We start from the raw sequence: 25824 nt of genomic DNA, 5'->3' as shown, positions 1-25824 counted from the left end.
ACTTATATCCACAAAATACCCTCACAGTGACAATCAGGCCAGTGCTTGCTTGACCAAACAATTGGACACCATCACCTGGCCAAGTTGACACATGATCTAACCATTGCTGTCCATCCCTTGTCACCTTGGCACCTATACACATCTCCTTAAACCAAACTTAATCTCTAAATAAGAACAATAATAGTCATAACTTTTACCTATCATAATTCAACTGTCCTGCATACAACCAGAAATACACTAACTCTTCCCCAGAAGAGGATGCAAGTGCTTGGATAATATTCATTCAAATTTGATATCCTATAACTTAAATACTATGACAGAAAGTTAATATAATTAATGTTATATGATAAGGGGCTAATATAGGGACAGAAACAAAGATATTCTGCTTTATGTATATATACAAACATTCATAATGAAACAAGGAAGAAATACTTATAAGCCACTATAGGCCACGTTTCTGTAACTATTCAAGTGAACCTAGCTTGCATTTATCACTACCTGCTTCCACTCCCCATTCCAGATTCCCTTGACCCTCAGCAAGCGCCTCAGCTAGTCTTGGTTCTTTCCCTGGTGGGGTGACCCAGACCTTCATTTCTGAAGTTTCTGGGCCATTAGTAGTCCCACCTGGATTGCCCTGATGCAGTTTTCTGTTAACTTTAATCACAGGGCATGGTAGTTCTAAGAGACACCCTAGGGGATCTCCTGTATTCCAGGCAAACTCTTCTTCAACTCCTTTGTGCTGTAGCAGTCCTATTTTCCCTTGATAATCAGCATCAGCCACCCCAGCCAGCCCAATAATTCCTTTCTTGGTCTGTTGATTCAGAGGCATGAAGAGTTCAGTGTGGCAGGGGGCAGTCTTAACTTCTAGTTCAATGGAATTGCTGTATCTCCTGATGGAAGCATTCATACATTTAGAACTAAGACCCTGTTGACTAGCAGAGCTTAGGGCTGTGGTGCCGGGAAGCAAAATTTTTTCTAGTTGATCACTAGGGTAATAGTGAGTGGTACTACTCCCATTTCTACTCCTTGATTTCTGGACCTATAAATCCTGGCTATGGGGGAAATAGCAGCATGGAGTGGACACCTACTTAGAGCATATACAACCTCCTGGAAAACACTGCCCAGCCTGTATTGCCACCCAGTTAACACTGTAATTGAGCATATTTAGGAAGAACCAGCCAACATCATTATACTTTTTAACTCCACAAAACTCTTTAAGGTATCAAATACATATCACCCAGAGCCTTTTATAAAAGTTGAGCAGAAGTATCCATTGGTGGTATTTTGTGAATCTCTATTGCCAACTCATTCCATGGACTATCAGTGCCATCTTGATCAGTAGAAATACAATCATTAGTGTCTTTTCATCTAATGAGATTAGAGAATCATTCCAAAAACTCCAGAACCAACCCTCATCCTTAAGTTTCTCTCTCAAAAACCCTTTCAGTACCAAAATCTGTAGTGATCAAGGCTCTCCAGAGAAATAGAACCAACTGGATGTTTGTGTGTGTATACATGTGTAAATATCAAGAGGTATAGTTTAGGACTTGGCTCACCTGTCTGTGCAGATTGGCAAGTCTGAATTCTGTATGGCAGGCCTCACGCTGGGCTCTCAGTGGAGGTTTCCATGAATTCCCCATGGAAGCTGGCTGGCCAAAGTAGAGATAGAAGTTCTTCTTTCTGATTGCTGAACTCCCCAGTTCTCCTTTTAATGCCTTCAGCTGATAGGAAGAGATATCTCTCATTGCTGAAAGCAATCTCTTTTACTGATTGTAGATATAATCAGCCTTAAATGCACTCAACTGAAAATGATTTAAATCCATGAAATACTTTCACAATCACAGTCAGGCCTGTGCTTGCTTAAACCAAATACTTGGACACCCTCACATAGCCATCACCTGGGGGTAAGCAGGAAGTGCCTGATGGGAGAGTGGCCACCAGGCCTGAGCTCCTAGCATAATTATCATTTTCAAAACTGTTCTCTGAGGGTGATAAGGCCCGGTAAGTCTTGCTACGTGCACACCACCAGTCCAGGAATAGGCTTAGGAGTGCTCTTGTGCCACCCTACGGTGTTCTCAGTCTTAACTTAAAAAACACTGCATCATATTAGTCAATGTGAAGGGAAAGAAAAAACTGAAGGAAGAGCCTCCTAGGGGTCCAACTTAAGCAAAGGAATGACTATTTAAATGGGGGGAATGATTATTGAAAATAGTGCTTTATGTGCAACTTTGATAAATTTTCTTGCCCATCCTTCCTCTACTTTCTCCAGTGATCCTTTATGGAAAAATGAATCTAAATTTTAGATATTTAGGCAGTTTTATAGGTCAGAAGAAAGCTTACAGGCCACTTAGTCCCTCCTTCATTTGTTCATCCATTCATTGTATCTTGCTTGTGTGTCTCCAGTGTGCCTGACACATCTGGGGACACAGCAATGACCCGACAGCCATGGCTTCTGTCCTCTTGAGCCTAATGCCACTGCCAGAGAACACAGCAGTGTAGGCAGGTTGCTATAGGATTGTGTGGTGGCTCCATGGTTTAGAGAAGGGTCAAGTTCATGGTCATTGCCTCTTTCCCTTTGTTTTATCAATGGGGACTCTCAGCCCAGAGAGGTGAAGTGATCTCTGAGGCCACATTTGGGCAGGGGGAGAGGATGGGGCAGGTATGAGACCAGAACCCAGATCTCCTCTGACACCCACGTGAGCCCTCCAGCGTTCAGTCCAAACACCAGTCTTCCCAGAACTTCTTTAGGTGTCCCTAAGGGCTTGACATGGGTTTTGTGGCTCTGGATGTGGCCATTTGCAGGTTAGTATATGGCATCCTGTGTTACCCCAGAGCTCCTGATGGAAGTCACTGCCAAGGAGGAAGGGAACTGGTTAAATCCAAGCATTTCCCTGATTTGCAGGTATCCCAAGCCGATCTCCTGGGAGACATCTCCATACCAACCCCTATGGTCATTACTGAGCTCACCAGCAGGGATTCCTAGTCTAGGAGAACAGAGCGACTTTTCCTCCAGTACCTGGCTAGTGGGCAGGTAGGGAGCTTGCACTGTCCCTCTGTGGCCACCAGCAAGGCCAGCTTCTTTGGTCTTTGACTTCCGGAGGCAGAGCGGCTTGATCTAGAAGTAAACCCCTTGCGGGGTGAGTCCAGGGATACTCGGCTCTCTCCAGCAGGACCTGGCCCTGCTCTGGGCTGGCACGGGCTTGGTGTTTGAGCCACCTGTGTATGTTTGCTGGTTTTTGTAGCAGTCCCTTTGATACACAGAATCGATTTGTTCTCTTAAGAGTTTTTGGGTGAGAGATGTTGTGTGGTGGTTTGGGGAGCTTTGTGTCCTTCAAAAAAATTGACTTTTCATGCCCACCAATTTTGAAACTGGAAACATTGCTCTCAACTCAGAAGCATCTTGCACACACGTGTTTTTACACTTTGGCTGATTAACCTGCTCATGACATACTTTCCTCCAGAGACCCGGCTTCTCTTGATGATGTCTATTTTTGGTGCATTTTGAAAACAAGAAAGGGCAGTCCATGGAAATGCTTTCCATTAGGATGGGGATGTAGTGTGAGGTAGGAGTACATTGTTGTTTTGTGTTTTTTTAAAAGCATGATTTGAGAGATCATTTTTCTCCCCTCTAACCTGAGAAAAGGAAAAATATTGAAAGGGCTGGCGCCAGCTGCCCTTTGGAAGTGCGGCTGGCTCCCCATGGCGGGCTCTGAACAAGCCCTGGGTAAACTGCACCTGCGGCCCTCTGAGACGGGCCTCACTCACGTGGGTGCTGGCAAGATCCACAACAACTTGAGCAACTTCTTTTACAGATGGACTTTGCTCGGGGGCGAGTGGTTTTGAAGGCTGCCTAGCCTTGAAGCTGCTGTTTCTCCAGGTAGTCCTGACCTGTTATGGACTGGATGTATCTATGTACAGACAAAGCCACATGCACCAGCCCCTGGCATCAGGGTCTGTAGGAAAAAATCCCCTGGCCCTCAAATCAAGAGGAGCCAGGGAAACTCAGTCATGGAGGATGACTGTTCCAAGCCACGGGTTCCTCCAGAGAAATGGCTGTGGGTGAGGAATCTTGCCAGGTAGGCGCGGGGGGCTCAGCCCTCAGGGTTTGAGATTAGGGGTCCTGGTTGGCAGTCATGAATACAAAAGACTGTGGGAGTTTGTGTTCAGAAAACATGTTGTGTCTTTACTCCGTGCCTCAGGGAATTCTGAGATGAAAGAACAGAGCCAACCTTGAAGGTGCTTAGAGTTGAGATGGGCAGAGAGCCCCATACAGGCCATGAGGCAGTGAGACCGTCTGCCACTGAGTGTGAGCCACGCTAGGAGAGGAAAGGGCCGCCCCTGGGAGACATCAGACCCTGCCGCAGGTCCTGGACGGAGGGCTGGGCTGGGCTGGGCCTGCTCTCTCTCCCTTATGCTAATAGGGTCGTCCAGTTGGCAGCGGGGAGAGCTGGACCTTTGCCAGTGAGAACAGGAGGCTGCAGGGAGGCTTGGGGCGTGATGGTGTGGAGCGTAAGCTAGGAAAAAATATTAACCCCAAATGTACATGCAAGAAGATCCATGGGGACCAGTTCCGTGCAACTATTAAACACAGAAGACAAAGATCCCCTGGGAATGGGCCCTGTTACCTTCACCGCTATAAAAGGGCTGCCTCTGAAATCACATCGGTTGAATTCCAGGGTTGCAGACATCTGCAGAACAGGCTTTTAGGCATTTCCTCTTACCTAGAAATTCAGAGAAGATGATCCTGGTGGACTATACTTCTATGAAAGTAAACCTCCAAAATACTTGTTGGGATGCAGGGGTCATGTTGCTTTTTTCAGAAATCAGGAATCATGTTGAGAAAATGTTAGGGGAAAAAAGTCCATGTTTTGTGTTTTTTTACTTTGGCTTTATTTAAGTAGTGTTAAAAACAAGATTTGCCTTAGCCTCTTTGCTCTTTTTCCTATTTGAAAGTATCTTGTTTGGGGTGTTCTGTGACCCCAGACTTACACCTTGGACTTATTTCCTTGGACTGCAGGTGGTTTTGGCAAAGATGTATGTCCTTTCAGCTCAAAAGGATGGTGTTGATACAATAACTAAGCACGGGCCTGTGGACCAGCGTTAGCCTGCAGAAAAACGGAATTGCCCAGACGGAGGAAACCCCTGGCCGTCAGCTCCCTTGAAGCTCGAGCCTTCACTGCCCCCACCCCCCAACTTGTAATCGGATGTGAAGGGGGATTTAAAATAGGCTCCCCCCTACCAAGAGAGCAGACACCACCCCCAGGTCAGAAGAACCCAAGTGGAACATCAGAATTCCCGCAGGGGAGCGAGCGTTCCACCACAGCCTACTGTGCTGGCCTGTCGTTTGCTAAAATGAGCAGGTGCTGCTGTGGGTACTGTTGCATCATTTTACTGGATTATTTCCCAAAAATTGACAGCCCTTGGTAGAACTATTTTGAGACTTTGCTGACAGGTTTTTCTGGGCCCACACTATGTATTTCGGCCACTTCTGAATCAACTCTGTGACCTCATTAAATGCGTATTTTTGTATAACCCTTGGGTATCGGTGCAAGGACACATGCCATGTTCTTATTCAAAATCCCAAGGTAAAAACATCCCTGTTCCAAATCTGAGTTTAGAAAAAAGGCTTGGTCTCCTAACAATCGTGACAAGAAACATTGAATCGACATGTTTGTTTTTTTCCCTAAAGCTTGATATAATATGGAATCCATTGATTTGTTGAAAATCATACAGGTTTTTCTATCTTCTGTCATTTTTGCTTGCTGAGTTCATGCACGTAATGCTCACACATCCAACCTGGGGCCCAGGTGTCCTGCTCCCCATGCAGGGCTCTGCCTCTCTGCTCACCTGACACAATTTGTAATTTCAGCATTTACAGAGCGGTGCACATGTCAGGAGTTAGGAGCTCTGCATTCTAGTTCAGCTCCATTTACTAGTACTATGAAGCAGATGATTTACAAAATCTACCTGGAGCATCTTGGATGGCAGTGTAACATAATGATGTACCTTGGGCCATCCCATGGGTTCTGGTTGGTTGAGATCTTGAATGTGGCCCACTCCACAAGTCTTCTGAGCTTCTGTGCACACCTGCATGCTCTGTGCAAGTCTGTCACATGCTCCTGGAGAGGACTTCCCTGTCCATGGTGTTACTGAGGGCCCCTGAGTTCTTACCGTGGGTACCCAGAGGATTAACATCACAGCAGCAGCTCTGCACTGAGGCAGTGCTCCTTCTTTTTCCATTCACGTGTTTATTGAGTGCCTCCTCAGGGCTAAATGGTGGCTATAAAGTGTGAACACAAGTAGACATGGAGTGTGCTCTCAGGGAGCTTGAAGTCTAGAGGGAGACTGGACATTGCTCTGATTGTGAGATCCAAAGGCCCCTAAGCAGTCAGGCCTGGTTCCATAGGAACATGTAACCATTGAGGAGTGGCACTGAGAAGGCCAGGAGCTCCACATGGGTTGAGGCACGAAGTGGGAGCCTTCCAGGCAGAGGAGGCAGCATGTGTAAGGGCCCTGTGCGTGGTTAGGACTGAAAGAAGGCCAGCAGAGCCTCATGCCATGTTCATCCAACAGGTTCTTGTATTGGGGCTCCCAAGGTTACCTCTGATGAAAGCTTTTCCTCTCCCATCTCCCTCTGCTAGAATGAAACTCAGCATGCTTTCGCCTCAATATGGTGGCACTCACCGCGTTTTTAAAGGTGTTTTGACTGCTTGTGTGCATTGGTATCAGGCCCTGTTCTAGATGCTGGGGATAGCGTGTTGAGCAAGGGCCACCAAGACCATGCCATTAAGGACTTTGCCTTCCACTTAGGCAGGGTTCAGACAATAATCACGTGGCATATAGTTAGGTCATATAGTGTCAATTCCTAGTAAGTGCAATAAATAAAAGCAATAAAGGGTGGCAAGGGACCCGAGAGTGCCTGGAGGGCTGTGTTGCTCTTGGTAGGGCAGTCCAGGAAAGCATCTCTGGGATTCGGGGTTGGAGTTGTTGCTTGAGCAGAGACCATCTTGACGAAGTCAGCCTGGCCAGGGTTTTGCCTCTGAGCTTTACTCTTGCACTTGGAGCAGGAAGCCGCCTCCTCTCCACCACACAAAACTGAAGCCTTCCCTGTAGACAACAGAGGTGAAAAAGGCAAAACTAAGAAACCAAAAAGGATAAAATCCAATAGAGATCGCCAAGAGCATACGGTGCAAACACTGATCACATCAGTAAGAAAGTTGTTTCCAACCCCGATTTGCTTTTCCTTTAAATAGGACATTCACTCATAGCTTCACTATAAAATTGATTTATCGTGTTGAAATAATTTCTGTAGCAGGGGAACTAATTTGATTGTGCAGCATAAAGAAAATGTATGTGGGACAATGGGGAAGAATAGAGCCAAAATGAATCCAATATATTTTAATCTCTGCAATACAGATTATATTTTCAATTAAGAAGCTTAACTTGCATGTGCTTGACTGGCGGGAGCTTCCCGGAGCACTTCCCGCATGTGTTTATGAGTAATAAATCACTTAGCATTAAGAAGGTAGACGATCATTAGCCCATGATCACCTAGTTGCCTTCCGTTAATAGTAAAGTCAATGCACACCATCGTTGTGGTTGCCTTTGGGTGCTGAAAAGTGAAGTAATATGGAAAAGAAAATTGTTGCATTGGTTAATGCAATCTACTAGACAGAAAGAGGAATTCCTAAATTCTATCCCCTTCATCCGAATAATGCCTGGTTCCCTAAATTCAGGGTGGAGTAAGAAGGTAGCTCTTGAATCATCACTACCCTGCTTGCCAGAAGCAGAGCAGAAAGTATCAATATGTTGGAGCGGTCTTCGTTTTTTAACTGCTTCTAGCATGGGCTTTGCAGCGTATGGACCTGGATCTTGGTTCCATGATCTGCTTCCAGGCATGACTTGGGAAAGGCTCGCCCACTCTTAGCCTCAGTGACTCCTGGGTAGGAGGGAAGGGCAAGATGCTGGACCTTGTCCAATAACTGCTTTGTGATACGTACCCCATGTTCTACATCTTGAATCTCATTTGATCTTACATCAAGTCATGAGGTAGAGCCATAATTATTCACATTTGGGGGGGCAGTGGAATTTGTCTCTTAAAAGGAATACCTAAGATAACATTCAGTGCCTTCTGTACCTAGCCAATGCTCAAAATTGCTTGCTTGTTCCTTCCTTTTCCCAGTTCTCAGTAGCCTTCTACTGCAGGGAAGATTCTGGAACCTGGCTTTGCAGATGCTCATCCTTTGACCCCCCCCCCCCTTTAGCACAGACGTATGATTATGATAAGCATCAAAGAAATAAAGGGGTCATCAAACACACACAGACATGCACACACACACAAACAAGAAGATAGAAGGTATCTGGCTGGGAGAATAGAAGCAGCCTGTGGAGTTGGGTTTTTTAAAGATCTATCCTGAGACTTTCCAGAAGACTAGCCAGGAAGGCCCAGGTCCACCAACATATGGGACCACTGCAGCCAAATAGAATTTGTGTAAGTGGGGCTCCCTGTTCATGGCCACATGCCTGAGACATATCAGGTTTGATATCATCAAATCGGATACCTTAGACCTTGATGAAGGAACCAGAATGAGGTCAGAGATGCTGGCTGTAAACTAGAGAGCAAATGGAAAAATAGGCTCAGAACTCATGGGGTGAGCAGAAGGTGGATGAGAGGAGCTGTCATGAGCCCAAAACTGGACATGGGAAGAGAAGGGAAGGGATAAAGCAACCAAGGTAGTGAATCCAAAGTTTAAAATCACATCATTCATTGGCCATTCATTCACTCTGGAAGTGTTGGTTAATCAGGGATGCCTGGTCTGGGGCTCCTGGACTCTTGACTATTTCCTCCACCATCCCAGCAGCTTTACCCTGTAGATTACCCCTTCACCTTCCAGTTTCTTCTTCTAGCCCCAACAAGCTCATCTTTAAAAATGCTCCTTTGATCTCCACCCCAGCCACCCCCTTTTGTTCTTCTCTTTACAACCAGACTATACATAACAGCACTTTTTTCCAATCCCTGGTCCCCATTCCCTTTTTATTCTGCTCCTTTGCCTTCTCTGCATCAGGCTTCCAAAATTTGTCAATAAAACTGTATCGTTTATATCCTCTCCAATTTCAACATTGTTGATCTATTAAAATACTCCGTGCCTGGCTTCTGTGATCCCGTGTGATCAAGAATTCCTCTGGCAAGTCAGGTTTCTCTCTCTCTCTTCCACCTCCCAGACTCATTTTCTTTCTGCCCCATAAAAATGTTCCTCAAAGCCCTGCTCTCCCTGGTGAGCTCTCTTTCACTCCTAGGATCCATCTACACTTGGAGTCCAATCAAGGTCCACATAGACACACCATACCCAGCCTTTCCTTTGATTCCCCAGACTGTGTTGACATCCCAAGTGCCAGAGGCAGAACAGAGAGTCTTCCTTCTCAGAGGAGGCATTCTGACCATGTTCTGGGTAACTTGAATGGCCCCCCTCCCATTGCACAAGGCAGAAAGTCTGCTCGTCTTCAAATCCTTCTCTGGCTCCACTCCCAATTCAGTTCTTCACTAATCCCTGAAGGCACAGTTCCTGACACATTGGGGGTGCTTGGTCTCATTAAAGAATGAGTAGGCAAGATGGGAAACTAAACCAGACTGCCCCAGGCATGATTTTCTGTACAGGGGTTGGGAAACTATAGCCTGTGGGCCAAATCTGGCCCATGATTTGTTTTTTTGTGGCCTTTGAGCTATGAATAGTTTTTACATTTCTAAATGGTTGAAGAAAATGTCAAAAGAAGAAAAATATTTCTTGGCATGTGGAGACTATATGAAATTCAGATTTCAGAATCCATAAAGTCATGTTGTCGCTTGACCCTGCCCATTCATTCACATATTGTCTGTGGCCACAGATGAATTGAGTTCTTGAGAATTTTATACCAGAAGAAACAATGCTGCCTTACAATGAAAGGGACAGGGAAGACAAAATGAAACATTATTGGACCCCCAAAGTTCTTTTTTCAGGAAGAAATAGTTGGGTATAAAAACTATTCACCTGCAAACACATGCTACCTTTAATGAAAAAGGAAGGATGACTCTGAGGGCAGAGCCACAGGCCACAGAGGGTTATTCTCAGGCCTTGAAACCAAATGGAGTTTGTCCAGCTGGATTTTGAAAATGCTTGGGAACAGTGACTCCTTTCCTTCCATATCTGCCTTTTTCAAAGGGAATGTCTTTAACTATTATCCTATGCCTGTCTTACCATTGTATTTTAGGAGCCGATAACTTGTTCCTTGAGTTTTACTGTTCACAGATGGAGAGGAATGGTGCCTGAGGATGATGCCTCACCCATACTGGATTTAGATGATTTACCTGATGAGATTTGGGACTTTGAAGCTGATGAGATTTAGATGAGATTTGGGACATTGAACTGATGCTGTAAAGGATTGAGACTTTGAGGTGTTTGGATGGGGTGAATGTATTTTGCATGTGGATTGGATGGGCACCTTTGGGGATCAGAGAGCAGACTGTATTGGGTGGGATAATGGCTGCCCAAAGAAGCCCACATGGTAATCCTCAGAATCTGTGGCTAAATTACAGTACGTGGTAAGGGGGAATTAGGTTTCAGGTGAAATTTAGATTGCTCATCAGTTGACCTAAACATAATAGTGAGGTTATCCTGGATTATCTGGTGTGAGCACAGTGTAATCACAATTATTCTTAAAAGTTGGAGAGGGAGAGCAGAATCAGGGGCAGAGCGATGAGATGTGAGAAAGACTCAACCAGCTTTTTGCTGGCTTTGAAGATGGAAGAAGGCCACAAGATAAGGAACGTGGGAATCCTCTAGGAGCCAGAAAAGGCAAAGAAACAGATTCTCTCCTAGAGTTTCCAGAAGGAAGGCATGCCTTCCAACACCTCGATTTTAGCCCAGAAAGTTCAGTGTTCTATTCTGTCTTTCAGAACTGTAAGGTAATAAATTTCCATTGTTTTAAGCCACTGAGTGCGGTAATTGTTAGAGCAGCTCTAGGAAACTAGAACGCATCGGAAGATCACTGGGTGCCTTTTGAGTTTCCTACTTAAAAAAAAAAAGAAGCCAGAACTCCTTCCAGTCTCCCCTGCATTGATGCCATGCCAGCGCTCGACTTCTCTTGACCTTGGGCTTCCCTCTTTCTAGGATTCCCAGTAATTCCTCAGAGCCTTCAAGTGGCTCTGAGAATAAACCCGAGCATATCAAGACTGCTGCACCCTCCTCTTGATGCCTTGTCGTCTTTTGGACATGAAGCAGAGAGGGAGGACATCCACGCATACTTTCCTGATAACCTTCTGGAATTCTGGGACTCCCACTTATGTCAGCCAGCCCCACCCCATTTTTGGCATACCCCAGATAGGAGCAGCTGCAACCAGTCCAGGACGGTGAGGCTGACTCATTCATACAGCATGTAAAATAATGTTTCCTGGGAAAGCTGGACACATTGTCTTTCCCATCACCACTCTACCAAATGAAGTCAGTGATATGCCCAAGCAGCCTCTTCGTTTATGCCAACACTCATGCGCTCCCTCCAAGACCTCTTAGTACTATCTCCTCTCCTGTTGGGGATATTTGCACCCATGGATACTTATGGGACTTGAGCAAAATGCATTTATTTCCTTGTAGTCAAATTGTGTGTAAACAAAAGTAGGCCATTGAAGTTAATTTGCCTGTGTACATTGTAAGAGCTACACCTTGTTTTCCTCTTTGGCGGTGTCTGGGTCTGGGCTTCCACGTTTCCCTTTCCATACCACGTGACTGGTGAGTGGCCAGATGGGGAAGAAGGAAGGCACAACATGACTTCTTATTTCTGCACTGCCGCCTGCTAACTGTGTAACCTGGATGAGTGGCAAGCCTCACTGATGCTGAGTTTCTCATGTGTAGAATGGGGAGAGTAAAGGAGATAGTCTGTATGGAGCTCCAGCCTAATTGTGACATAGAAGAGATGGTTGGTCAATGCTAAGCTTCCTTCCCCTTGCATGTGAAGAACAAGGCACTGATTTTCTCCTACTCTGTGTCTTAATGTCTAACCTAGTGTCCCGTATCCCCCTTGCTGCTGGGTGGCGTAAAGGTTAACTGAAATAAGCCAGTGTGCTGTATCCATCTTGTTCCATTGCTTCAAGGTGAGATGTAGCAGCAGAAGTGTGAGGGGCTGGGGGGGGGAATACTGTGAGGAAAGGCGCTGCTCTCACAAAGCGGATTCTTGACTCTTGAGGTAGCAGGGGGAGGGAATCCCTCTTCCAGTTTAGCTGCAAGTTTTCAGGAGGTCAAAAAAAGGCAGGAAAACAAAGGGATTCTCTGGACCATTGAGAAGTAGGGTGTAAATGCTGACCCAGAGACCCCTGTGGGAAGAAAAACCTGCTACTGATGCTGGCATTCTCTGGACCTCAGGTGACAAAAATGATGAAGATGGGCTCACCAGAAAGAACTCATCTCAAATTCATTTGACAACCTTGCATCAACCATATCTCCTGGGAAACATGAAGTGGCCTTAACTGGCATCTGCCTTTCATCTCATACTTGCCATTAGTCAGGCCTTCATTAAAGTCTTGTATCAATATGGGAGATCAGAAATGACTGGCAAGTTGATTTCCCAGGGACAGATTGAGAAGACAGCCCTCCATTTGGCCCCCACTGGCTTCCACGGTAGGACTGGGGCTTGTGCGTCTGTTTCCTCATGGGCCAGCATTCTTTCCAAGCTCATTCTGCAGAGGTGGCAGGTGGGGTTCAGGCCAGTGCCAAGTCACACCTCTGTAAGTGGGAAGCTACACTGTCAGGAGCTGACCAAAGGCAACTTTAGGTTCTTTTTTCATAGGCACCATTAGCTTTCTATTGTTAAAAGTGGGTGAAGGTTAGCTTTCCTCCCACAGCTTTGATACCAGGTAATAATGAAAAAAAGTCTCAGATTAAATTGCCCCACACCTACAGACATTTGTTTTAAGAACACTATTTAACAAAAAGGCACAAACCATGCACATAGTCTATTCTTTAGGCTTCATGAAACCCTACTTCTCTGTCATTTTAGGTGCTTTGCCTATAGCTCGCACAAAAGATTCATAGAGGCAGGTGAGACAATATTCTGGAGGCAAAATTCAGTTAAGCTTATGATCATCAGGCAGCCAAAGTCCTCCAGACCCGAGGCTTGAGACTAGACCATGGACTCCAAGCTTATCCCCTGACCCAGGCTCCCTTGATCTGTATTTGCTGACAAGTTGGGAAGAGTCCTTGAAATATTTTTAGCTAATCCACATATATTGCTTAGCATTGATTTCAACAATGACAGCCCATTTCTATTATCCATTATACTTTTTAAGAAGGCACAAATTTTACAACAGAAAATAATTTCTAACAATTATTCTAAAGCCCCTGCTTTTGATGAGTATGAGGCGAGCCAAAACTCTTGCTGTAGCAACCTTCCAGAATGTGGCTTTAGTGTTTTTTAAGGGGACACTGGGGATTGAACCAGGACTTTGTACATGGGAAGCAGGCAATCAACTTTTGAGCCATGTCTGCTCCCCTGGAATGTGGCATTTTATTAAAGGTTGGTGTTTTAGTCTGCTAGGCTACCAAAATGCAGATACCAAAAATAGACCAACTTTTAGCAATGGGAATTTATTACTTTATAAGCTTATGGTTTCAAGGCTGAGAAAATGTCCAGATCAAGGAATCATCAGGAGGTGCTTTCTCTCTAAGACCAGCTGCTGGCAATCATTGGCTCCTCTGTCACAGGGCGAGGCACATGGTGGCATCTGCTGGTCTCTCCCTTCTCTTCCAGGTTTTGTGGCTTTCAGCTTCTTGCTTCCATGCCTTTCTCTCTCTCTCTGCATTCATCCCATTTATGAAGAACTCCACTTAGATGGAGAAGGCCATCCTGGGCCTTGCCTTGACTAACCTAATCAATAGGTCCTACATACCATAGGTTTACACCCGCAGGAATGTATTGGATTAGCTTTAAGAATATACTTTTCAGGGGTAAATACAGCTTCAAATCACGACAGCTGCCAAGCAACTGACTCTTTATAGTGTGTCACTTAAACCAGCCCTTCTGGTGAAGTATTTGGAAGTAATTTGTAGCCCTCCTACCACTTACGCTGGGCTTACTGCATACCAGGAAGTGTTCTAGGCACTGTGCATATTTTAGCTGATTTAATCATTACCATCCAGGAAGTTATGTGCTTTTTATACCCCTTTTATAGATGGTGACATAGATTCACATAGCTAAAATAGTCAGCAGTGGAACCTGGGTTGCCTTACAGATCATTTATTCTTAGAGTACCTGCTCTACCACCATACAAGCTGCCTCTCAACCCCAACCGAGACATGAATCCTGGTCTTCCAAACCTCAGACCAGTGTTTTCCTTGAGAAGAAAGCTAACGGTTGCTTGTTTGTTACATTCAAGGATATGGCAGTGCCAGCTCTATGTCCAGTAAAGAATAAACAAGACAAAATGGTTTTAATATGAAAAGATAGTCAGTTTTAACTGGAAATAAAATCTAAACCAGGGAAGGATTAATGGTTTATAGGAAGAAAGTAGTACAAACTGTCCTTAGGGCTAGAGGTATGCGGTTATAGCTTCCCTCCTTTCCTCCTTGCATATCATTTATTAAAATGATGGCTAGAGCTGGGATTGGCAAATTCTCTCTGTAAAGGGCCAGATAGTGGATTTTTTCAGTTTTGCAGGTTGTACAGTCGCTGTCACTGCCACTCATTTCTGCTGTTGTATCATGAGAGCAACCAGAGACAGCATGTAGATGCATGAGCATGACTGTGTTCTATTAAAATTTTATTTACAAAAAACAGATGGTGGCCAGCTTTGGCTAGGAGTCTTCAGTTTGCTGGTCTCTGGCATAGATGCCAGCCTTGGATATGATACTGTCTGACTTCACATTTCTCTCCTTAGGGTTATAATATGGGCAGGAGAATTCCAGCTCCGTTTGTTAATGTGCAGGGCCACAGCACTCCAGGGAGAAGTAAGCCTTGTCTTTTTAGTTCGAATCAGAGGAATTATGTAGATGTGAATGACTACTTAGGTGCAGTTTATGGACCATATGGGGAAGAAAATCATTCTCAGTTCTCGAGCTCTTGTCATATAGGTGGTTCCTCTGAACCCAGTGAACAAATGAATTGGGAATCAGATTATATCAGAAGCTTAAAACGAGGTTGTGCTTGTTAATAGAAAGTGCCACTCAGGTGGATAGCAGAAAAGCCACCTCCTGCACATGCCACTCCATTCTCTTGAGACCTGGCTTTCATTGCTATTTCTAACTTTATCTCCTGACTTCCCATTCACTAAACTGAGTTTTTCATCTTATCACAAATGCTCAAACAGGAGAGAGGCCAACAAAAGAGAAAGCTCCGTGGTGACGGTCTCACTCTGGGTTTAGGCACAGGCTGCAGGAGGATATTCTAGCAGGACCTAGAGAATCCTATTGGGAGTTGAGTTTTTGGCTCCAAAGTGATTGATGAGGAGAATGGTGAACCCACTGTGGTGGGCAGGATTCTCCTACTCACCCCCAAATGACTCTTTTCCCTGTGTAATACCCTCTTCTCATATTTGGGTGGAGCTATGAGTACAATGCAGGATCACTGCCCTGATTATAAGCTAGAAAAGGGGTCCTGCTCATGTAATTAAGATTACTCATCAGTTAACCTTAAGATGAGGAGTTTATCTGGGTGGGCCTAATGCAGTCACATGGGTCCTTAAAATAGGGAGAGTTTTCTCTGGCTGCTAGCAGAAGAAGAGCTCATGCCATTGCTGAAAGAGGGACCTGCCCGAGAAGGAATGTAGCAGCCTCCCAGAGCAGGGGGCAGAGCGGCTAACAGCCAGCAAGGAAATGGGAACCTCCAGCCTCCAGCTGCAAGGAGTTGGATTCTGCCAACCACGTGAAGGACCTTGGAAACAGATTCTTCCTCAGAGCTTCCAGAGAAGAACAAGGCTTGCCAGCACCTTGACTTCAATCTTGTGAGACCCCAAGCGAGAACCCAGCTCAGCCCACTGGACTTCTGACCTACAGAACTGTGAGGTGGTAAAAGGGTGTGCGTTTTTCAGCCACTAAACTTGTGGTAATTTGTTCCACAGCGGTAGAAAACCTACCAAGATGGTTACCTCCCCAGGGCAGGCAACCTTTCCTTGATATCTGCCGAGCAGAAGCCCTGGCCTGGCATCCCGTCTCTGCAGTATACCATTAAGAAACATGGTCTCCAAACCCATTCACTAACCTCGCCAGGCCCCACGTCTCCACTTTTGGAAATTTACATCTTCTGTGAAAGTCTTTGGCACTGTTTTGGCAACTCTCCACAGACAAAGATAGTGAACAAATGTGTTATCTACACTCAGCAGTTGAGTGATGGTAATTCTGAGCCACAGTGAAGGCCAAGAGTTGAAAGCTCTGTTATAAGACTTTCTCATTTCCTAAAAGACTGGATAACAGCTGAGCTTTCATGACCACTATTCTCCTAAACTTTCTTTTGCCCACTACAAATTGAGATGATCCTCCAGAAACATCTTTTGAAGCAAAGAATAACTAAGATGATGGAAACCTTCATCTCACTTTTCTATCTCTAGCCTACTTGGAGTAATAGTTACCAATTATTGAACAACCATATGACCCGGGCTCTTTACAAACACTGACTCCTCTCGTTCTCACCCACAGACCTTGGTAAGGAAGACTGGGGTTCAAAACCCTTAATTAACTTGCCCAAGGTTTCACAGCCCGTAAATGATGGAGCAGGATTTAAATCCAAACTGGCATGACCTCAAGGCTCCTACCCATTCCACTTCACCTCTGGGTGTGTTTTCTCCAATTCCTCTCTAAGGATGTACCCCAAGTGGAGACACCCCCCAGGTCTGGTGTGAGTGAAGCTGATTGAGTAGTAAGTCAAACACCTGTGGGGATATGGACATGTGGAAAATGTTTGCTGCTACCAGAACCTTCTCAAGCACCCAGGCCTCTGTCCTGGCTTTTAGCCTGTGGTCACATGCGCCTAAAGCAAATTTAGTTTGCTAAATGACTGAAGTACCTGGTGGCAAGTTTTAAAAACCAACCAGGATAAATTCTGAGCAAAGCTGTTATATTCTGAGTTTGAAATAACTTGAAAGAAGCATTCTGCTTTGTAACTATCCCAGTTTCTCTTTTAAGAATTTATGCCTTCAACCCTACAGTTAAGCCTTCTGACCACAACTTTTTCTTCTGGACTCACTAGAGGGATTCATTTAGAGCATACTGAGTTTTCTACAAGATGCATTCTGGGGGCCATGGGGAATGAATACTCAGCCTAGGTGGCTCACAGCAGGCCAGGGGACGTGCCATCTAGGCAGCCATGTCCTGCCCAGAGTTGGGGAGAAGTGACCCTCTGGGGCCATAAAGGACCCCAGGCATATTGCTGGTGGGGGTATTTTAACATTTGCTTGTTTCTTTGTTTATGCTCATTTATTAATACCCCACCTACTTCCACAACAATTCTGAACAGTCTGGCTCTTTGGAGAGTAAAAGTCTGAGATTCTCCAGTGACAGATAATCGCACACTCTCTTACACCAGTCTTTTAGAACAGCCAGCACTTCGCCCAGAGCATGGAACTGTGGAATCACACGTCTGTCCCCAACCTGGGCTGCAGCAGAGGCCTTCACTTTGCTTTTTAAAAAAATTTTTAAATCTTTTTTTAAAAGATACCTAAATAACACAAAATGTTACAATAAAAAAAAATAAGAGGTTCCCATATACCCCACTCCCCACATACCCCACTCCTCCCACATTGACAGCTTCTTTCATTAGTGTGGTACATGCTTTTCATTTGATGAGTATATTTTGGAGCACTGCTACACACCATGAATTATAGTTTACATTGTAGTTCACTCTTCACCAGTCCATTCAGTGGGTTATGACAGGATATATAATGTCCTGCATCTGTCCCTGCAATATCATTCAGGACAATGCCAAGTCCCGAAAATGCCCCAATATCACCCCTCTTTTTCCCTCTCCCTGCCCTCAGTAACTCCCATGGCCACTGTCTCCACGTCAATGATATAATTTCTGCCATTGCTAGAGTCACAATAATTCTATAGTAGAATGCCAGTAAGTCCATCTAATCCATATTTTATTCCTCCATCCTGAAGACCCTGGGATGATGATGGCCACTCCACCTCTAAGAGGGTGCTTAGATCCCATGTGACTGATGGATGGAATTCTCCTGTTTGCTGCTGTAGACTCTCTTGCTTCCCTGGTGTGGTGGTTGACCATCATCACCTCCCTGTTTAGTCATCCACCAGTGGTCACCAAACAATGGGATGAGCCCGGAGGTAGAGGGAGAGAGACTGACCTGATGGATGCTGGGACGCTGGGGTGGGGGCGGGGGGTATCTCTGGGATGATTGGTGTATTGGTGTATAATAAAACCCAGACAGCCAGAATCTTGTTTATTTGCCAAGATGGAGTCTTAGAGTCAGGATCTGCTGTTCCCTTTCCAAACCCCAGGGTGGCGTTCTCTGCCTCCTGCCCTGATTGAGGCTTCACAACCTCCTAGCATTCACTGCTAAGGCATTTCTGAGCTCCTCAGCAGCATGCCTTTGTCTGCCTTCTAGTAAGCTTGTAGTTCCCCAAGGGCAGGATTCGTGATTTATATGCTTTCTCTCCCAGGGGACCCAGGACAAGTGCTAGCTTGGGCAAGGACTTTGACTTGCCCCTCTGTGCAGCCATTATAGACACACAAGCAAATGGCATCAACAGTTTACTGGGTATCCCTCCCGCCCCCCTCCCCCATCCAAAGTGCTCACTTAGTGACTCTGAATAGGTGATCTAGGCAGAGTCAGGGAGGGAGAGGAGAGTGAGAAGGAGGAGGCAGGAGTAGGAGAATGGAGGGAGAGTGGTGTCTTTATGAAAATGTGAGGTTAAGGCAGTGGCTTGGTGGAAGGACACTGCTGGCCTTGGTTTCCAAATCGCTTTGAGCTTGACACTTGGCACCTCCACTTTAGGGCTCAAGATGGGCAGTTTGTAGCTTCTGATTGGTAGAGGAAGGTATTCAAGATCTGTCTGATTGAGTTGTATTTCCTGATGGCTTCAACACAAGCAGGAACCTTGGCAAGACAAATCAAGTACCATGCAAAGATCTGCAAAGAGAACAGATCAGAATTGGATCCCATCTTTGCTGGGTCAGCAAACAGTTTCTGTAAAGGGCCAGAATGTTTGCAGGCACAGGTACTTGATGCTGCTCTTGATGGGCACGAATGGTGTGGCTGGGTTTCAATAAAACTTTATTTACAAAAACAGGTCAACTGTCAGCTTTTCCCACCTTCTGCCCTGGCTGGCCTTGTTGGCCACTGAGTACCATTTGGGCGGGAAACAGAGCCAGAATTTAACTCCAGGGAGCCATTCTATTTAGCATGGGTCAGACAGGTAGATGAGGGCCTGGAGATTTCTGCCCACAGAGCTCCCACGATGTGGGTGGGGGGTGGGTAATGGCATGACGGACGTCTGATGCAGGTGCACTGGGAAATCCTCTTCCCATCAGGGTCCTGAACAGAGTCTGCTTCTAACAGGGCTCGCTGTCCAGAAGGTTCAGAGCAGTTTTTCAGTTGAGTTGAATGGGTATTTAAGTCTTTATTGATTTGGAGGGGGAAAAAAGGAAACCTTGGAAAAAAGAAGCACAGTTGTGCAGACAGGAAACAATGGTGGTTGCATCTTTTGGCTTTAGAGTCCCTGATCACAGATGTTTCTTCCATTCTTTAAAGACTGTACTGCCCATGTTGATGTGCATACTCCATGCCCCAGTGTTCCCAGCTCCTCACATTCTGGCCTCAGCCACACACACACACACACACACACACACACACACACACACACACGCTTCATCCCCAGTAAGGTCTGGTGACATTGGTCTTCTCACTACTTCCCAAATTGCAAAGACGGGGGCAGATCCCACCCAGGCCCCCCAGCTTCTGTGCATTTCTCTACTGCTCCTAACTAGGGGACTTTCTTAGAAATAGCTTTCTTCTGTACATGTAGGTGTCATTTCCTAGCCAAAGTCCCACTATAGGAAGTGGATGACCCTATTTAGTCACTGCCTTGAAAAAATAACAGTCGTTCTGCAAGTGTGGGGCTGTGCCAGAAGATGGATTGGCTGAAATAAAGCATTCATTATCTCTCTCCCATTTAATTGAAGTGACATTTTCCATATCTCTTTTATCACTTCACCTTAAGTTCCCTCTCCTTCCCAGCATTCCTGAATTATGTGGAAATCATTTCAAGACAAATTTCCAGCTACCACTACTTGACTCATTGTTCTGCAGGGATAGAATCTGTCACTTTTAATTTGTTTCCGTTTTTCCACCCAGTTTGTACAAAACAGCTCTTCTTTTAATGCTAGAGGTATTTAAATGTCTTTATATTGAACTGCACCATCTAATTATGTAACTTAAAGTAAGTTTAGGAAAGGGAAAGTAAATAAAACCCCAGCTCAACAGTTTGAGAACTGGGGCTTGGTATTCCACTGGAAGTCCGTTCAGTGCCTTGCTTGATATTTTCCCCTCTGTAGTAATGAGGCTCCTCATCTTATTTTTATTGGCAGCAAACACCGGGTAACAGAGATGCTAGAAATGCCTGAGGCTCCATCATCATAAAGTCATTTTAGTGACTGTAATTGTGCCAGGAGGTTGTAATAGTTAAATTGGTTCCTGATTGTCTTCCACTTGCTAAGTGCCCCTCTACTCAATTAGCACATAATTATTTAGGCCTGTACTGCACTTTGCTTTCTGATAGGCAGCTCTTCGCAGTGGGCTGCTTGGAGCCCACCTCCACAGCCCTGTTTGAGCAGGGACAGAGCAGGGCACAAGGGGAGAGGCCCAGGAGCCAGGCTGGCAGCGCCTCCCCTAGAAACGGCATGTTGTCAAGGCTTGGGACCCAGCTGGTGCCTCTTGGCGGGCGGAGCCCCCTCCCCAAGCTACACCCAGTTCGTCACTTCAAGGCCACGGAATAGGCGTCGCAGGCCCTGCCTTCCCCTTTTACCAGAGTTAGTTAAATTTTTGTACATTGCCTGTGGAGTCCATGTTATTAAAAATGCCTTTGTAATATGTGGCAATATCTCATTCTTACTTTTAGAATGAAAGTTAAAAAAAAAAAGTCCATACATTCAAAGTTCAAGGGGCCCTCAAGGTCCTGTGGTTTAGTGCTTTTCATTTGTCAGATGAAAACATGAGGGCCTCAGAAGCTTGAGCAGAGTTCCCCAGGTCGTGAGCCATAGACAGATAGACGGAGAGATAGATAGATAGATAGACAATTGGATTAATTGGCCGCGTGGGTGTGTGTAGACTGTAATTCAACCTGCATTCGATGCCGTCAGGCATTATAGCCCAGCATTTACTTCTAGTGGCAGGGAACCGTGGTTAAGTGTCAGAGAGCTTAGCCTGGAGAGGAACAATGAAGTCAGGAAACTTCTTGGTTATTTTTCTTTTTATGTGGATTTGAGGGATGAACTATCTCCATTTCTCTTTGACCCAAATTATTTAAACTAGGTAATATTGTGCAAGGATTGATAAAAATGAGGATTCTCACTTCCTGGAGATGGGAATAAGTTACCAAGAAGAGTGAGATAAATTTCTTTCCATGGGACCATTAAAAATAAAATTTGCAGTCATTTGCCTTGAATAATGTGAAAAGTCTTAGAGAGATGACTTCTAGACCTCTTGACTTTTTGCATATTTTTAGAGTGATGTAATGTGCCCTGTGGTTCATTTGTTAATTCAGCTTTATCTTCTAAAAATTTAGATTATAAGCATATCCTTCCATAGGTTAAAGACTACTGAAAAAAACTTCATGAAATATGGCCTACATCCCCCCAACCCCCTTTTTAAAATCATTTTGACCATCTGGGTTAGCATCCATGAAAGCATTTAATTCTCACCCCATTAGCTTTGGTTTTCAGAAATCATTTAATTTTCCTGGCTCAGAATAAGACATAAGAACATGTTTGGTTGACAGGGGTAATCGTTCTTCTCCCCCATCAGTCCCTCGAGTTCCTGGGAGATAGAAGAAGCACCTGTCCTTTCCAATCCCCTCCTTCCACTGCCCCCCGTCCCCGCCTGCCACCCCTTACCAGCGTCTTGTTCCCGTGCTCGCTGAGGGCCCCTGGCATCAGCACGTTATTCATGATTTCTGATGCTTAAGCACAGTGCTGTGGAATGGCGAGGATTCAGAGAAACACATTGCGAGAGGGTGAGCAAAAGCAAAGCTGAAAGTCTCTCCTTGCACGTCCCACCCTCATCCGCCTCCGGCGGGGAGCACGCTCGGGGTGGGGGGTTGTTTGTTTTTGTTCTATGCTGTTTTATTTAACTGGCCTGAGGTTCTGGGCACACATCTTGGCTCTCAGAGGTGTTGGTCAAATTATAAACTAACAGTTCCTTCTATCAGAACCCTTCAGAACATGCCTGGTGGGCACAAAAGCCTTCTCACTGCTCTGGGGATACTGACGTACAAGATGACGCTGCCACCGTCAAGGGGCAAGCTCTGGAGGCAAAGAGAAGAAAGACGGGGCGGTGCCCTGCCACACGTGCCCAATGCCCAATGAGAATGTCAGGAAATGAGAAACTAAAAAGAACTGAACTCCACCATTAAAAACGTTGAAGAAGTCCATGGAAGGCACGGAAGGACTTCAGGGAGAGCCAGGGATTCCAGAAACCCTAGTCTTCCTGAGCCCTCCAGTCTGGGCCAGGGCCTGGTCATCTGAGAAAGCGCATTCATTCATTCACTCATTCCTGTGACAGGTACCTAGTGGACGTGTGTGATGTGCCAGGCACCAACATGGCACGGCAGGGAGGGGCACGCTGAACAAGTGAAACAGGCAAGGCCACCGTTCTTCCGATGCCATCCTTTCCACAAGCCCAGCTCCCACAGGGCTCAGCCTAATCCAGTCTTTAGGGACTCCACTCCCCTCCGGGTCGTCTCCTGGCCAAGAGGCCTTGCTCGGGAGCTGTGCTGAGCCTGGCTGGAGCCCCTCCATTTGGACAAGTCAAGCATCTGCTGTCTAGTGGCTTGGCTTAGCTGGGGACCCTTTGCATATCCCTCTGCGGCCAAAAGCAGGTTTTTATGCAGAAGCTTCTAATATAATATTCTTTTTTATTTCCCTAGTTGGACATTCATTAGAAATGATGCTTGTAGATTACAGTTCGTAATAAATATCTTTATGAATAAATATCCTTAAGAATTAGTCTCTATTTCTGTTTCTTTTGGCCTAATTAGCTCATTGATTTACTTTCAGGTGGACTTGGGGTATAGCTAAATTTTAATCCCGTCGCGTGTGAACTCTAGGTATGATTCCTCTGCACCCTGGATGGTTCTGTGGAAATGACACAGACCTGGAAGCACTGAGCCCGAGCGTCATCTGATCTTTGTTTACTGCATTGATGATGTTTTTTATTTGATCTTTCCTTTCATTTTCCTCATACAATTCACGTTCCGGGTTATTATTTGTCCTGGCCTTTTAAAAAATTTATAGGGGAATATCAATTATAGAATCTATCCCTCAGCACTGCTCTTTCTCAATTGTCAGTTCATTAAAAAGTTTTTGATCAGCCTTCATATTATTTCAGTGTGGCATGTTCTTAAAAAAAGTCATTTTGAGAAATATCTTTACTTAACTAGCTGAAGTTTTTCTGGAGCTTAATTAGAAGTAGCATATTGCAACTATTTGGGTGCTATCTTGAGGCAAAATAATTACCCTGTAATAATAGTACATATTCTAGTAAACTTGTCATTGCCGTCACAGAGGGCAGGAGACACTGTCTTCCCCCAAGCTCATATGGCCCCTGGGCACACCCGTGAACAGCTGAGCTCTACAGCTGAGGGAGAGAAGTTGTGTTTGTTGGTGGCCATAAGCCCAGTGTTCTGTGTGCTTCCAGAGCCCACCCCGGGAAAGACAGGAAGTGTTGAGTCCCGACGACTTGGAGGGCTTCTCTGTGATCACAGGCGTCCCTGCAACACACAGCCCCAGACGCTATCCCAGCACCCTCGCCACGGGTCAGGAGGGCAAGCAGACTGTCTGCTCTTTAGCCACGCAGCCCATACTTCAGAGAGCCAAACGTGATGTGGGAAGCCCCTGCCCTGGTTGGGATTGCCAGGTGTGCTGTATTTCATGCATCTGTCCTGGGTCCTGTGCTAACTTTGTCACAATGCCCTAAATGTCCTATATTCAGAGCTTTTTTTTCCCCCAATAAATTACAAAATTCAATGGTAAGGGCTGTTTTTCCTAGCTTAAGGGGCATCCTGCATTTTTATTTGCGGAATCCAGCAGCTGTATGGCTGACAGATGCTGCTGCCCCATGCTCGAAGAGCCGACAAGGCAAGGTTCCCGTGCCCTCCATAAATAAGCACTCAAGTCACTTAACACTGATCTCCTCCTTCTGGTTATTTTTTACTGTCCGTGGGCAGAATTCAGATAACCCTGTCTATAGATTTTGCCAGTGACTGAGAGAGCAAACTCTGTCACAGGCCTTTTGTAGCACCTGTTCTGGTCCTTTGCTGATAGGTCTGCCCGTGAATTTGTGTGGGAATCCCCACTCCTAGAAACTTCCGTGGTAATGGGTGTAGACTGGGTGCAGGTGGTGGTGGCTGGGGACGGAGCCCTCCTTAGAACCCCAGGGAGAGAATCCCACCCCCCTCCCGTGACCCCTGGCCTGTAGCGGCTCCGGGCTGGTTGAGGCCTGGGGCGCGTGTGCAGGCAAGCAGAGCTAAAGAGGTAACGCTGTCTGTCAGACAGCGCCAGGTACGAGTAAATAACCCAGATTCTTCTGTGCTCTTTAGCTGCTTCCTGCTGTCTGAGTAGAGGAATTTAATTAAGTTTATTATCTGTGACCTAATGCTAACTCCTCTTGCATCCTGCCTGCCTTCCTGCAAAGGGAGAAGGGTCATTTAAAAAGAAGTATTTGGACTGACCTTTATTATTGTAAACACTTTCAAGGGTAATAAAACATATCTACTAAATGAACAAGCTTGTGCAAGACATAGTACTCTGGAATCATTTGTTACATCCCGAACTGCATGTTTTATCATAAAAAAGGAAACGTCAAGGTATTAAAGAATGTGACATTTTGGTCTGGTTGCTTAAAATGCCATATTATCATTCAATCAATGATTAAGAGTCCCGCTAAAATTTCTACCAAAGCTTTCAGAACTAGTAAGGATTTTTTTTTTAAACAAGTAGACAATGATGAAAATTAGCATTTAGAATACTAGAAAAATGAGAATGAAATAATCTGTTGCTTCCAATCGTAGTTAATATTGCACCAAACCATTTCATACCCAGTAACTGGTATATAACTGAGCTTTTAACTGCTTAACTTAAAAATTTTTAACACGTCAGCTAAGGAAAGACCAATTATAATAATTAACATTAAGACATTGTGACTTGAGAAAAAAATTTAATTTTTGCACCTTCTTTATTAGATTTTTTAAGTGATACTTTTCCTATGTTTCTTTCAGAAGCTGTTATTTTGGTCTGTTTCTTTTATTTTTCTTGTACTAATTTCCTTGGTTAATTTGGAGCACATCTGCAGATTATTCTCTGGACTTTACATTGAGAAAATCGTGTTGTTTTCTATGACCCGGAGAGTTCACTTCTCAGACAGGCTCGGATTATATCTAATTGAAATGCCAAACCTACAAAGGTGCCAGAGCCAAAGTGTGTAATTATGTAATTTTTCTCTTGATCTTTTAGAGTCTTCCTGCGAGCAATTAATCAGTATGCAGATATGCTGAACAAAAAATTCTTGGACCAAGCCAACTTTGAGCTACAGGTAAGAGAATAGGTAGCCATGACCTTTGTTGAGAAATAATGCTAAAA

General features: G+C 45.1%; 1 protein-coding gene across 2 annotated transcripts in view; it reads left to right on the top strand.

Annotated features, from left to right (window-relative positions):
• DOCK1 (dedicator of cytokinesis 1) overlaps positions 1 to 25824 on the top strand; it is a 522200-nt gene that overhangs the window by 375275 nt on the left and 121101 nt on the right. For both annotated transcript variants that reach the window (XM_058298144.1, XM_058298143.1), the window contains exon 30: positions 25699 to 25777. In XM_058298144.1, the coding sequence (XP_058154127.1) occupies positions 25699 to 25777 (79 nt within the window). The remainder of the gene's footprint in view (positions 1 to 25698; positions 25778 to 25824) is intronic.

Source organism: Dasypus novemcinctus, chromosome 6 (assembly GCF_030445035.2).
Source record: "Dasypus novemcinctus isolate mDasNov1 chromosome 6, mDasNov1.1.hap2, whole genome shotgun sequence".
Taxonomy (NCBI): Eukaryota; Metazoa; Chordata; class Mammalia; order Cingulata; family Dasypodidae; genus Dasypus; species Dasypus novemcinctus.
Note: the sequence above shows the minus strand (reverse complement) of the source record. Positions and strands in the feature narration are given on the sequence as shown.